Raw genomic sequence first — 13,892 nt, 5'->3', positions numbered from 1 at the left:
TTTTAATGGAAGAGTTTCAACACCCCCAACCATAGCTGTGGCTCAGTGTGCCAGCTACAGTGATAGCATTTTTCTCTCCCTCGGTGAGAAGGATTTATATGGAAGCAAATTGGCTAACACGGACTGAATGGTGTGATTTGGTTCTTTTTTAAACCAGGTACATAACTATCACCTTCCAACCAAGTGCCTGTTCTAACACCCTCCATAATGGTCCCGACGCGCTGGGCATAATGCAGGTTATTTACTTTTCCTTTTAAACTGACCTATCTGTAGCCCGTAAACTACTCAAGAGGTATTTTTCTGCTCTGCCCTTCACCAGTACAGGCAGCTGCAACAGCTAACACTAATCTCCTGAGCTGGTTTATTTAGATACTACTTGTTTTTAAACATTAGCTGACCTGGAGCCATCCAGCTGTGCTCCCGTCTGTCTGATGTGAGTGCCGGCTCCTTCCATCTCCCTGCTTCAACCCTTAGCTTCAGCTGTGCAGCATCTTCTCCTGGGAAGGGTCTGACTAAAGCAGACAGGGGTTTGCTTCAGCTTTTTCCTATCCCAAAGCCCTGCACAACAGGTCCTGCCCCTTATGGCAGCAGCAGGATGCCCACAGATATTGTACCAGCTGTGCCTGAAATTCCTCCTGTGGACAGAAGGTGAGGTTAGAGGAGATGCTCTTCTGTCAGCTCAAAGCACAGGTGGGTGAGAGCATTACTTGATGGACCCCACCTGTGGAGGTGAACTGGTCCATTGCCTGAACACTTGCAAAAATATCTCTACAGGTTGTTACACCTAAAAAGGTCTGATCTTCCAAGGCATATAAACTCCAATAAATCTAATCTGTCATAAAGGTAGATTAAAATGAAATCTTGGTGGATATAAAAATAACATTTTAAAGCCAAAGCTCAAGAATATCTCCCTAACTTCTCATAAATCACCATTTTATAGGACTTCATTTTAACACATTTTCCTCAGTTTATGAGGCAAAAGAATACCCTAATCATGTGGCAGCCTCCGTGCACACCATTACCTGTAATTTTAGACGCCTGCTTGATTTCTTTCACTCTGGAAATATTCCAGTCATTTTTCACAGTATCATGCTTAAAAAATAAAACGCACTGAACCTGTTTCTTTCATAATGACCAGCTTTTTCCCTCTTTAATCTTCTTACAGTTCCCTAAAACATGGTGATTTATCTGTGCTGTGTGCAGGACCCAGGTGTGTTGCACATTAGAAACGACTCAGTAAATAAGCCATACAGAGAGAGCTGGGGAAGTGAATTTTAAAAGATCATTAAAACCACTTAACATTCAGATCTTACCATTTCTCCTCTTCCTTAGCATTTGCAAAATTTTGTTTGAGCAGCATTGCTTTATACAGTCAAGAAAAAATATGAATGACATGGAAAAGCATGGGGGTTTATGCAGTATTTAGACAAAATAGTGTCTGATTATTGGCAGGAAGGGTAGGATTGATAGCTTATTGCAAGCTACATGCTTTTCTTGGAGCTGAATTCAGCACACAGTTGATATGTTGGATCCGTGAATATACTTTGGGATGTTCTGATTTGCTTATAGTCCAAGTATCTTCTTCATGGGTTGTTAAAGACTGGGGCTAATTTCCAGGTGGGTTTAACCATGCAGCACCACGAGACATTTGTTTCAATACAATGGAGGGGTGCGGAGCCAAGCACTCCTGCTACTGTCACTGCGGCCACCAGGTAAAAGCATGTTTGGAGGAACTAAGGGATGCTCAGATTTCACTGAGCACTTCAATGCTTGATGTACAGTAGATAAAACTGGCCTGTCGTTGGTTCATTTATGTAATTAAATGTCATGTTTGGTTCATTCGTGTGTGATCAATGATGACATTAGGAAGTGTGCTCCAGCGTAGTATCAGAAACAGGCTATTTTCAGTCCTGCCTGCCGGAATGTTAACCCTTACAATCCCAATCTGCTGTTACCCAAGGTAAATAATGCCCAGCATTGTGTTACCAAAAAAATAAGCATACTGTGCTGCAAAATAATATCCTGACTTGCATTCTGCAGTATGACTTACGTAGCTGTATTAAGAGAAGACTAACACTGCTTCATGCCATTTAAAAAATCAGAGTTAGTTCTGTAGTCAGTTAGATGTGAATGAAGGCCTTAGGAATGACCAAAGATTCTGTAGAGCCTGGACTTGTTTAGGACTATGGTACTGGCTTCTGCCCAGTTCCATACAGTTCTAAAGGGCTAAGTGAGCACAGAGAACCAGCTGAGTCTGAGGAATACAACTTCCCTGGTGAAAACTTGCGTGCAGAAAGTAGCATATCATCAGCATTTGTGAGATTCGCAGAGCTCCTTGCCAACTGAAATGGAGGTGACACTCTCGCTTTGTGTCCGATTTGGGACCTGCTTTAATTGACTGATGCATTTGGTCTTACACTTTTGCTTGTCTCAGATTTTCTTCATAAATCTGGGTTTATTCCTTTGCTTCAATTTATTTGTGTTAATCCTAAAAGTAAATCTGTCTTTGGACCTTTTGGCTTGAATATTTGATCTAATATTTGCATTTGAAAAGAAGAAATCTTTGACATGGTCTTGACCCTAAAGATTTTGAAATTCAGTATCTGCTTAGTAATGCAAAGTCTGATTTCTGCTGCTGGAATAAGAGCAGTGGACTCTTACAGAGAGTAACTTCTGTCGATGTTCTGCTCCTTTCAGAAACGAGCTTTACAAAATATAACTTGTGCAAAATTATCATTGTATGTTGTCCGGGATAACTTGGAATTCTGTTCAGTGAAATTGTTTTCTTGAGCCCTGGAACAATTCGAAAACTCTTTAACAATATAAGTGAATGTTTAACACAAAATTGCAATCCCATAAGAATAAACTTTGCAGAGCCAGCTATGGGAACATGTGAAGATGTGCCAAATAGCATAGGTGGACCCTAGCTGTGGTGCCTAACAGTGATGCTCAGCACAGTTGTGGAGTCAGGCTGCCAGCTGTGCCCAGGGGTGGGAATAACAGTTCCCCACACGATGCGATGACTGTAGTTTGCCATAAGCTATGCGATGCTCCATGACAAACCGCAGCATGACAGGGCACATATATCAGCCAAGCACAATGCTCCTTAAACTCCATTTGTTATTATTGACCAAAAGTGTGTAATTGTTCCTCTGATGTGGAGGATTGATTTTTGCATGAAATTGGAGTCATTCCTCATTCTGGAAGAAAACGTGACACCTGTGAACTGAGATTAAAGGCACAGGTCCAGGAGTATGAAGTACTGTTCAATAAGTGTACAGTAGATAGCTCTAAGGGTCTGATGGGACAGAGGACGTGCATCTCTTCCACCCACAGCAGGTAATACCACACTGTGTCATCACTTTCGGCTATTTGAAGGGCTGTGTACAGTACTTAAGGTCTGCACAGTACTTAAGGCAGAGGACTTCTGATTCCAGCTTTGTCTGTACAGCTCCTTTTAAGAACATGCAACTCAATCATACAGGAAAAGTTTATATTACTTGAGAGTATGGGGCTACAGGTGGTACAAAACTTGGGTTGTTTGATGTCCTGAAAGCTTTGTCAAAAACTTCAGCAAAGCCAGAATTTCACTCAGTGGTTTAAAGCTTGCTTGAAAAATTCCCTATGGATTTTTAGTGCCATTCCCATTTATACCAAGAGGTCCTTCAACTCACTTTCTGATTAAACTTGGAATTTGATGAAATTCTGATTTATTTTTGCTCTGATTTGGGCAGATAGGGTAATCCCTTGTAACTCATAGCACAATGTGGCATCCTAGTGTGAAAGGCCAGCACAGTGGTCCAACTGATAGCAGTGAGTAACATTTTATGTCCACAGTAGGGCGAAAGAAAGTGCAGCAAGGGCAAATTTTAGCAAATTGTGTATCAGTGAGTTATTCTGCTTTCAAACTTGGATTTATAACTTATTGTCATGCCACAAAAGAGGTAAGAAGCTGTGCAGGTAATTAAATATTTGCCTTGGGGGATTATTTGCAGTTAATTAAAGCCACACACTTTCAGTGCATACCTCTTCCACAGATTATTAAATTTGGATCAGATGTTAACAACCCAGCTTTCTCACTTACCCATCAGAGATTATTCTTGGCAAGTTTCAGGAACCGAGTTTTATAGGGGCATCCTTTGGAATATTGTAAGATTTGCTCTGCTGTATTGTAGAAAGGAACCTTCCAGAAGTAGAGCTGTCATAGCATAATTTATTACCATGCACTGTAGATCTTTTGGCACTGTTGCTCAGGTTTTCCATCCAGCAGCATTTCAGAAAGTGTTTCACTCTGGAATGAGAATTCTGATTATCTGTTACTGTTGTTATGACCTCAAGTGTACTTACCCCTGTAGTTTGCAGATATGTCCAGTTAGATCAGAGGTGTTTCTTAATGAGGCTCGGAGAGCTCTTTATCCATGGAAGCTGTGTGTTACACAGATGAGCAGAGCTGAAACGGGTGGCTGTGTTGCTGTGATTTCCTGGCTGCGATGGAATGATGCAGTTCTCCATCCCCAAGCAGAAGCTAAGGAGTGGCTGTTGTGAAAAAATGTTTGACGCACAAAATAATGCCCTGTGTTTATGAAGACTGCAGAGAGCATAGGGATCAGACTTACGTGCCACTGGTTCAAAATATGGCTTTGGGCAGTTCATTGCGGTGGTCTGCTCCCAAAGGAACAGCAGTCTTGGCCACAGTAATGACCTTGGGAGTTCTGTCATCAAGTGAAATGAGGCTAGGATTTGCACTAGGAGTTACAGGATTTAATACTTGTCAAGCTTGTGGAAATCCAACCATGAAAAGTGTTGTTCTAAATAAGTAAGATATCACTTTATTTATCAAGTTGATGGTTCGTGCTGTTTCTCATAGCGTTGTGCCACTCCATTTGTTAGAAATAGAATTCTACATAGCGCTGCCGATTATTCTTACACATCCTTTTTTTGCCAGCTCCTTGTTTAAGATTTGTACTGCAGGCAAAAAACTGCACAGTAAGTGTACAGGCTCTGAAATCAATTTGAATAATTGAAACCCACGAGTATATTTTTGTGGTATGTAAGACTGTGGTTAAACAGGTAGAAAATATGTCAGTGTCTCTAGCATGTGAAGTGAGCACCTAAGGGCTACCCATGTCTGAAGTAACTACCTGACTTTTCCAGCATTAAAACTGCTGCAGCGTTTGTTTGTTTGTTTGCTGTTTCCTCAGACTCCCTCAAAGACTCCAAAGGCGTGCAGGAGAATGACCCAGCGTATCCCATGGGGTGCGATCAAGATCAAGCCAAAGGTAAAGTTTTGTATCAAAATTCTTAGAGATAATGAACCAGTTGGGAGCCGTAGTTGTTCCAGTTTCAGCATCCAGGGGGGTTCAGCCTGACCTCTACCACATTAAGAAAATGCTACTTGGCTGCTAGAGGTTGTGTGCCAACTAGTTGTGGTGCAGTAATCTCATGTTACTGGAAAAGATGCTCGTCTCCAAATATGTGGGTTTAACCATATTGATCCCAGGTTCATAGCATTGTTATTATTATCCTTCCTTTTGTTGTTCTAAAAGCCTGTGGGGTGATTCTGTTCCTTTTAAAGTGACTGCCAAGTGCAAATGCTTTGCAACAGCTCCTATGAGAAACACAGTGTCAAGGCTGACGGAAGAAGAAAAAAAAGTGATGCAAGGGTCAGTTTTGACCAGGCATTTCATACTTAATGCTTGGAGTTTCTTAAGTGACATTTTCACGTATAAACTAAGTTCAACATTGTTGGTTAAATAGAAGAAAAGTGGTATTTGGCTGGGAAGTACCATGCTATATATTAGGTTTGGGTCCTGTTTTAAGGAACTCGCCGTTGCCTGCATGCAGCCATCATGCTGATGTCATTTTCAATTTGTCGTGTTAACAGGACAACAGGATGATTTAGCAGAGGAGGAGATGAAAACTGGGGCAGATTCCCAAACCTCCTGCATGGAAATAGAAGGTATTGCGTATGCCTTGAAACCAAAGAGCAAGATTAACAGGCAGAAACAGTAGCTATTGCTTGCGATTTATCAGTAGTGTTCAAGTTATCTTTCTTTCTCCATACCTACTAAGTTAAATCTGTGGAGCCAGATCTTCTTATGGTAACTCTAAATTCCACCCTGAGCAGGGGAGTATCTATGGCTTCTCAGTGATAAAAGCTGACGTTTTAGTGACTGTGACTGCTAGGGAAAGAAGTTAACATTGCATTTCATATTCCTGATGACAAGCACTTCAGCCTTGTATGTTCGGGGCACTGACTGCTCTGTCCCCAGTCCAACAAAACACTTAAGTACATGTGTGTCTGAGCTTGCAACAAGTCCTGATAAAGGCCTGTGCTTAAAGTAGGGATACGGGCATTTTGTGCTAAGTCCCAGAAAGCTCAGTATCCTGGAGGATGAAGGCCTTGCTTTCAACTACAGCCCCTGGGATTTCCTGAGACAGCTGTTGCATCTGTACTCTTGGGGAAAAGGATCCTTTTCCTCTGTCAGTGCTTTACTGGTAAGCTCTATGTTAATCCTTTATGTCCTTACGGTTCATCTTCTTTTACCCAACTTATTCAGAGCCATTGTTGAACCAAGAAGAAACAACAGAAGTCGAAATGCCTTTGATTCGTGGTGCAGAGGAAAAAGAAGAAGGAGGAAAAGAAGAAGGAGGAGGTGAGGGTACTTATAAAATAGATGGAGACAGAGAATGCATATGGGCTCATGTTTTCCTTTTCTATTGTGAGAAACATGGAAAGAGACATAAAAGCATGGGGTTGTGGGTTTTTTTTCTTGAGAAAAATCCTTTTTTGCCTATCCTTGAGTGTTGTTTTGATATATTGGGCTTGGATTTACATAGAAAAATAAGTATAAAAAATACCCACTCCGATTCTAAAGTGGCTTCAAAATAAATACTCTCCTCATTGTTGGCTTTCTGCATTAAAGTGCATTAAGCTGATTAAACAACCAATTTATGTCCATTTAAGTACCCTCTTGATCATGTACACAAGGAGCTTCGAGAGCATTTACAATAAATGAGTATGATAATTATTTGCAAGGTCATTAATAGAAATTTAACTGGTAATTAACTAAGACTAGTAATTTTAATAAAGAAACCAGTTTTTGAACAGGAACACAGAGTCTTGCTGAAGCAGTAATATTTTTCTGGAAGTTAAGTATTTAAATCCTTAATGCTTCTGCAAAGAAATCTAGAAGTTTCATTTCAAGTGAACCCTATGTTCAGGTCACCAGTTGAAACAGACACCTGGTTACATAAAGAATAGCATATTATGTAAGTAATTCTCTATTTGTGAAGTAACTGCGAGTTAATAATTAAATGGTCATTTGTAGAGCACAGGGATGCATTTTGCAGTTCCAAATTAAAACACAGACCTGATTTTTATTGAAAATTCAGGTCAGTACTAACTGTGTCATCCTAATTATGAACTCCTTTTCCAGCCACATTGACACTAACTTAATTGCAAATCTGTGTTAGCAATATTGACACTTTTCTTCACTGCAAACCCAGGTTAATAGAGCCTCTTTGTTCAGATACAGGTAAACAACATTTCCTCTCCTTTTCTTTGTTAGTTGCCTATCAAAGTTGAGACTAATCACCTCTTTTTATAATCAGTCGTGTTAATGGTATCGGTTTTGTGTTTTACTACTGCTGGTGAAAATAGAATTGATGCAATCCTTACTTCAAATCCAGGTAAATGATACTGTGCTACCTCGGTTGTGGATCCAGGTTACGTAAACTCACTCTGATTGCAAATACCAACGTTGTTGTGTTAATTTCCTCCTAATAGAAATTATTTACATTTTATTTTATGCCTCGTCAAAAGCAAGTTGGACAAAATGTACTCTCATTATTTGTACATTTCCTTCTCTTTGATACTTTAGTGTCCCCTACAGCTAGTGACTGTCAGTTAGTTCTCAGTGGAGAGATTATATTTCACCATCTGCTCTACCTACTATTAAAATATGCAACATTAAGGAAAAGAAGGTAATATCAGAAAAGGGTTGGTTTTGGCACTTTTCCTGCCCCTGATTTGAAAGGTTCAAGTACTAACTGAAAGGTTCTTCCCAAACATTTTGGAACGTGTTCCTACTGCTCCTATGCAGGATTCATCTGATCCAAAGCTTGTTGAAGTTCACAGAAGAACTCTCATTGATTTAAGTGAGCTCTCAGTCAGTTCCATGATAAAAGATGATGTGTTGAATCTACATGCAGGTTACTTAGGTAACTGCATAGATACTCTTGTTTAGCTTCTTCCAAACATGCTGTCTTTGTGGCAGGGGAAATAAATGGGTGCTTTTTCAGGGTTTTGAGAAAGGAAGGAAATTAAGGCCTTGCCTTGCTTTGTTCCATTCTTACAGGTATAAGAATACGTAGAGCACACTCAGCACCCATCTTGCTAGATGTTTCTAATTCTGGTGGGCACACAGAACTGTGCCACATGAGTCTGTGTGTGCCACAAAGCAAGGTGCATCTTGACAACGGGAAGTAAAAAAAGGATATCAGCTGCAGTTCAGGCTGATAAAACAAGATATATTCCTCAAGGAGAGACTCCTATTAATGGAAAGAGATTACCAGGCATAAGCTAGAGATATGTAACTTTATTTTATATAACCCAAGTGCTACCTCATAAACTAATTCAGTTAAATAGTTTTCCAGCAGAGTCCACCGTATATTTGACATATGATAAAACGGCATATTTTTGTCTGAGAACACATGGGAAAAAAGCTAACATGGGACTGCTAGTCCCATTAAATAGAAACACATGGATCTTAAGTAATTTTAACCTGTACTAGATCTATATGCATAGCCAAACATAACAGCTACTAAACTGCAGACTACCTGGTCTTTCTGTTCTGCCTTTTTTGTGTTAGCAAGCTCAGCCTGGAGCAAAGGGTAGCACATTGCTGCTTCTGTCCTCTCTTTCTCTTGCCTTGAACCATCAGGGAGTCATCTGTGACCTGTGCTGTCCCCAGCACTGGAGCTGTGGAAGCTACTAAATGACCAAAAAAGATCAAAGTCCCTTTTCCAACCTAAAGCTAGATTTCTGCTCAGTTACTGATAGCGGCTTTGAAATGTGTTAGGAATTTTTTCAGTGATCTCATTTTCCATGTTAAAAAATGACCGTTTCTTGCTGGTTTCGAGATGTGTCTCAGATTTTGCAAACTTCTGAGAAACCACAGGTAAACTTCTGATCTAACTGTGCAAGTTTTACTGCCAGCTCATCTATGTGCTCGGGGGGATTTTAGAGGGTCCTTTCTGTATAGCTCATTTGGCTTCACAGCTCTAGGGTCACTCCATAGTGCATTATTACTAAGGAGTCATGGATCCTAGTGCTTTCGAGGTTCTGGGGCACTGGGAGCTCAGGGGAATGAAGACTCAAAGACTTGGCAGTCTCACTACTGTTTCCCATTGCCAGCATCAAGAAACAAACCAGATTACCCTGAAGAATTTAACAATGTAAGGCTCTGCGTGTGTTTCATAAAAACCTGCCTTTGCTTTTTCTAAAATCAGTAATAAAATACAACATGTGCCAATTTATTCCCTTTTTTTCCCTACTGTAACTTAAGGTTATGTATTACTAGGGAGCAATTGAAGAAAAAAGACAAACCAAGATGCCTTTTTCGTTTTTTCCATCTGCCATAATGCACTAATGCACTCATTCTGGTTCACAAAAGAATAATGAAAATCTGTGTTTCTTATAAGATTAGGGAATATTCTCAAATCCCTTTATTAAAAAGCAGAGTAAATAGTGATCACTGACCTATTTGTTGACTAGGTAAGTATACACGGGTTTAATAGACCATTCGGCACCCCCTTTATATGTATGCTTGGAAGTAGTCCTGTCATGTTGTAATGACCATACATTCAGCATTTAATTGTAGTTTTAATCATCCCAGTTTTTCCACAACACAATTTGCAGCATATGGAAATACAGCTCATGTTTGTTTGTGTGAATATGTATCCAGTCCCTCCTCTGAGCCTGCTCTGCCCTCTGTCTTCGTATTTCCTGCTTCCTTCCATCTCCCTTCATCAAGACATCAGCTATGGTGATTTACCTCACTGAACATCTCTGGAAGCTTCTTACCTCTTTGAAGGATAGTATTTCTGCCAGAGCACTGCAGAAATAGCCAGTAATTCTGTTGGATCTCTTTTGTATTCAGGGTAAAATATTTTGTCTTGTGCTGTTTGGACCATGACTCAGGCTTGACCTGTCATGTTTCTTCTCCCATGAAACAAATCTAGAGTGTTTGGATCGCATCCTCCCTGGGCAAAGAACACATTTTTTTTTTTTCCATTGGACAAGTTTAGAAATGCAGAAGCAGTCTGTTCCTGAAGCCCAATCAAGGAGCACAATGCTATAGTTAATGCCTATAAAAAGGATATTGAAATCTCCTGGGTTTTCACTTAAGAGCAGGATGCAGCCCTTACAATTAGTATTACTGTGCAGTTGCATCTTAACCTGTTTGAATGCCTTTTTGAGGGAACTGTATGAACCGTCTTTTTCTCTCTATGAACCATACAATGTTATGGCAGGCTTGGGAACAGGCTGGGGGAGATGACACAGTTTAAATCATTTGCAGTATACATGATTTACTTTGCTGGTCTTCTGGTCAGTGCCTCTTTACTGTAAATTTGAATTCCACATAATTTCTGTTCAAGCTCAGCCAGGTTTTGTTCGTCTTTGTTATATAAATAGCTGTAACTAGTAGCCATCATTTCATCCATTCTTCACTTCAACAGCTGGATTTTCAAGTCATTTACCCACCTGTACTTTAGCGAGAGAGAGAATTTTATGGCATAATCTTGGAGGGAATTAAATATTCCAAAACGTGCAGGAAAAGAGCTCTCAATTTTTTATAGTTTCAGTCTCAGGCATTTATAGGATTTTACATGCATTGGTACAGTCATAAATAATGTCGAAATAATGTCTTGGTTTGAAGTGACATTGTGGCTGTAGAGAAACGAAGTACTTCTCGCGAAAGATCTTTTTGGACAAATCTGACATCTTTATTCTTGAGTCATGGTAATTGTAACTACCTATTATTTCTTAATCAAACTTCTTTCAGCTTCAAGTGGAGATGGATGAGACATCTTGGGGGAAAAAAAAAGATATATAAAAGCTGTTCCTTGCATGTCTTTAAAAGGATATTTTCTGTATTGGAAAGACAAGAATACAGAGATATTTTGAAGTGTTGTGGCTTCTGAAGATCTAGTATGAAGGCTTCAACTTCTTCTATTCAATTGCCCAAGGAAGAAAGGATTAAATATCCCAAATTAGATACAGTTTGTTTGGTCTTTGATAACAACCGATACTGAATAGATCAGATGCTATTTTGGGGGGCTGTTACAGGGTAGTCTGGCCATAAATATGAAAAATGTCTTTAAAATCTGCTTCTGACGGGTATTGATATTTAGCAAAGAAAAAAGCGCACCTTTGGACCTTGTGCAGAAATGCTGGAAGTGATTTAGAGCCGCAAAATTGCAAATGGGTATTTCAACTTGTGTGTCTAAACCTATAATCTGTGCAGAGAGGTGGACTGTTGCAAAGCAGTTAGCTGGAAGTAGCTGCAGGTACGCAGTTATCACTGGAAAGCCAAACAAGTGCCTTTACCCAGGGGATAACTTCAGGTTTTAAGAAGCCTCGCTTTACATGCCTTTATTTTCTTGAGAACGTCACAAAACTCATCAACTTTGCAGTTGTAATATTAGCCAGATGAGGAGCTTTTGCAACCGGATTCTGCTTGTCAGCCTGCTGCGGTTAAGCTGTGGTGGCCCAAGGGCTGTTTGGTCTGTATTTCTTAGTGCGAAGGACTTTGGTCTTCTGAAGGCACTATAGCTGTGCCAGAAAAGTACATCCAGGTAATTCCTATGCCATGTGGAAGTAGCAAAGGGCATAATTGTAGGCAGGGAAAAGAAACTGTGAAACGTAAAGATTACTTTTGGAAGAGGAGGTGGCTTTTTCTTCTAAGTTTGCAAAGGGTATGTTGGATTTCATGAATGCATTTAAAAGGTCCTGCATGGGTAAGGAACTGTGGTAGCTCTGTTAAAAGCTGAAGCCAAGTGAGGCTGACCTGCCTGTGAGTGGCTCTGTGTGGGCATGTTCTGTGCTCCACTCGGATGGTGCAGCTTGAAGAAGAGGAGTGGGCTTTTCTGTCCCAGTGTCTGTGGTTACAGTAGCGGTGGCTTTGTCAGTGCTGAACTAGGAGGTCTCCAGGCTCTTACATCAGCCAAGGGTAGATGCTATCAGCAATTGCTTCACTGATGGCAAAGGATCAGCAGGACCATGAAGATGATGGGGTCACTCATTTTCTAAGCACAGGTCGGTGCAGAAGTCATACCCCATCTGGCAGCACACTCTGCCCAACATAATGTTCCTCCCTGGCTCTGAGAGAAGTGACAAATGGGATGCAGAGGCCCTGCAGGTCTTCCCTAGGGTTGCTGCCTGGGCGATGCTGTGCAGCACTATGCATTGGCAGGATGGGGTGGTTATTATACTGTCAGTGGACAGCCCCAGGTACTGATTTCAGCCTCCTGCGAGAGGGAAAAAGTCTCATTTTTCCCTGCCACAGGAGGAATCCATTTCTTTTCATTATTCTCCATATATCAGATTCTGGCCTGAATATATGTAAAGAATAGGTAGGGCAAGATCAATTTTAAGTTTTAATTATTTTTCATCTCTTTCAATGACAAATGATACGTTTTGGTGTGTGCTTTTCTAATAAAAAGTAGAAAACATAAGGAATTTTTCAGCTTAAACATTTTGCCTGCTGTCACAGTCACTTTATGTTATCAGGCATGATGGTAAGGGTACAAGACAAAAGCCAAAAGAAAAGAAAAGAAACGAGAGAAGGGAATACTTTAAGAATGATAGTGTTTAAGGTTTATTTGGTGTATTTGATTGCTTTCTTCATTTCATTTTCAGTAAGCAGAACAGAAATCCTATTATGAATTGGCAATTTTTATTTCATTTTAAAATATCATCTCTTTGTTCTTGCTGGAAGTGTTGACAATGCAGCCTTTGTTTGGTTTAATTAACCCATGTTACAGCGCCGAAACACACTCACCATTAAATCAAGTGAAGTAATTTTTATAACTCTTTTCCATATCCAGAAAATAAAAAGAAATAAAAGAAATAAATCCTCTGAGAAGCTGGAGGAGAAATTAGATATTTTTAATGGAATATTTTGAAGTGCTGTTTTCATTTTTATTTTCCATGGCAGGAATGCCAAAAAAACATAAAGTCATGAAATCCCACTGAAAAGCAGACGCTATGAAGTCATTTTAAGTCCTCATATGTTTGTAATAGTATTACATGGTGTTACATGTTTTGTACTTGGGAGCTACAAGGCTTAAAGAGCTTTAAGGCACTGATAATGCCCTTTTAGCATATGAAAACTGGAAAGATAATGGAATCCATATTCGTGTGGTGGTGTCCAAGTCTACTAGGCTTTGGGTTTAGCTCAATCTCCAGAGCAGTGTTGCCTTATGCAAACGAAACACGTATCTCTTTCAAAGCATCTCAAATAGCACGCAAGGAACAAGCGAAAGGAATATGGGAGAGGCAGTGACATCTTAGAAACGTTTTCCTGTGGCACATTGAAAAAGTAGGGCTCACTGGCCAAGGACTGCACTGTTACAGATGGCATCATAGTTAACAGTGTATCTGGAAATTAGATTTAGCACCTCCAGAGAAACGGCACCATTTTAAAATATACTATACAGCTACAGAGGCGTCTGAGCAGTGGGCTTAACTCCTGCTTGTGACAGTAAGAACTTCAGTCTTAAATTAGAACAGGTCCAGCACACCAATGGAGTGCAGGGAGGTACACAAGGAAAGAATCTGATCCCTTGTGGGCAGATTTTATGTTCTTGTGCTCTCACTGCTACAA

At 40.2% G+C, this 13,892-nt stretch overlaps 1 protein-coding gene across 7 annotated transcripts in view; it reads left to right on the top strand.

Moving 5' to 3' along the window:
* MACROD2 (mono-ADP ribosylhydrolase 2) overlaps nt 1-13,892 on the top strand; it is an 885,719-nt gene that overhangs the window by 839,887 nt on the left and 31,940 nt on the right. For 6 of the 7 annotated variants that reach the window (XM_057423319.1, XM_057423323.1, XM_057423322.1 and 3 more), the window contains 3 exons: nt 5,202-5,279; nt 5,885-5,959; nt 6,561-6,656. In XM_057423319.1, coding sequence (XP_057279302.1) covers nt 5,202-5,279; nt 5,885-5,959; nt 6,561-6,656 — 249 coding nt within the window. Of the gene's footprint in view, nt 1-5,201; nt 5,280-5,884; nt 5,960-6,560; nt 6,663-13,892 lie in introns of all 7 variants that reach the window. The other variant, XM_057423320.1, reaches the window with a different exon arrangement.

Source organism: Pezoporus wallicus, unplaced genomic scaffold (genome assembly GCF_028554395.1).
Source record: "Pezoporus wallicus isolate ANWC-B61680 ecotype Strahan unplaced genomic scaffold, APGP_CSIRO_Pwel_v1 contig_4191, whole genome shotgun sequence".
Taxonomy (NCBI): domain Eukaryota; kingdom Metazoa; phylum Chordata; class Aves; order Psittaciformes; family Psittacidae; genus Pezoporus; species Pezoporus wallicus.
This window is presented reverse-complemented; position numbering and strand designations above follow the sequence as displayed.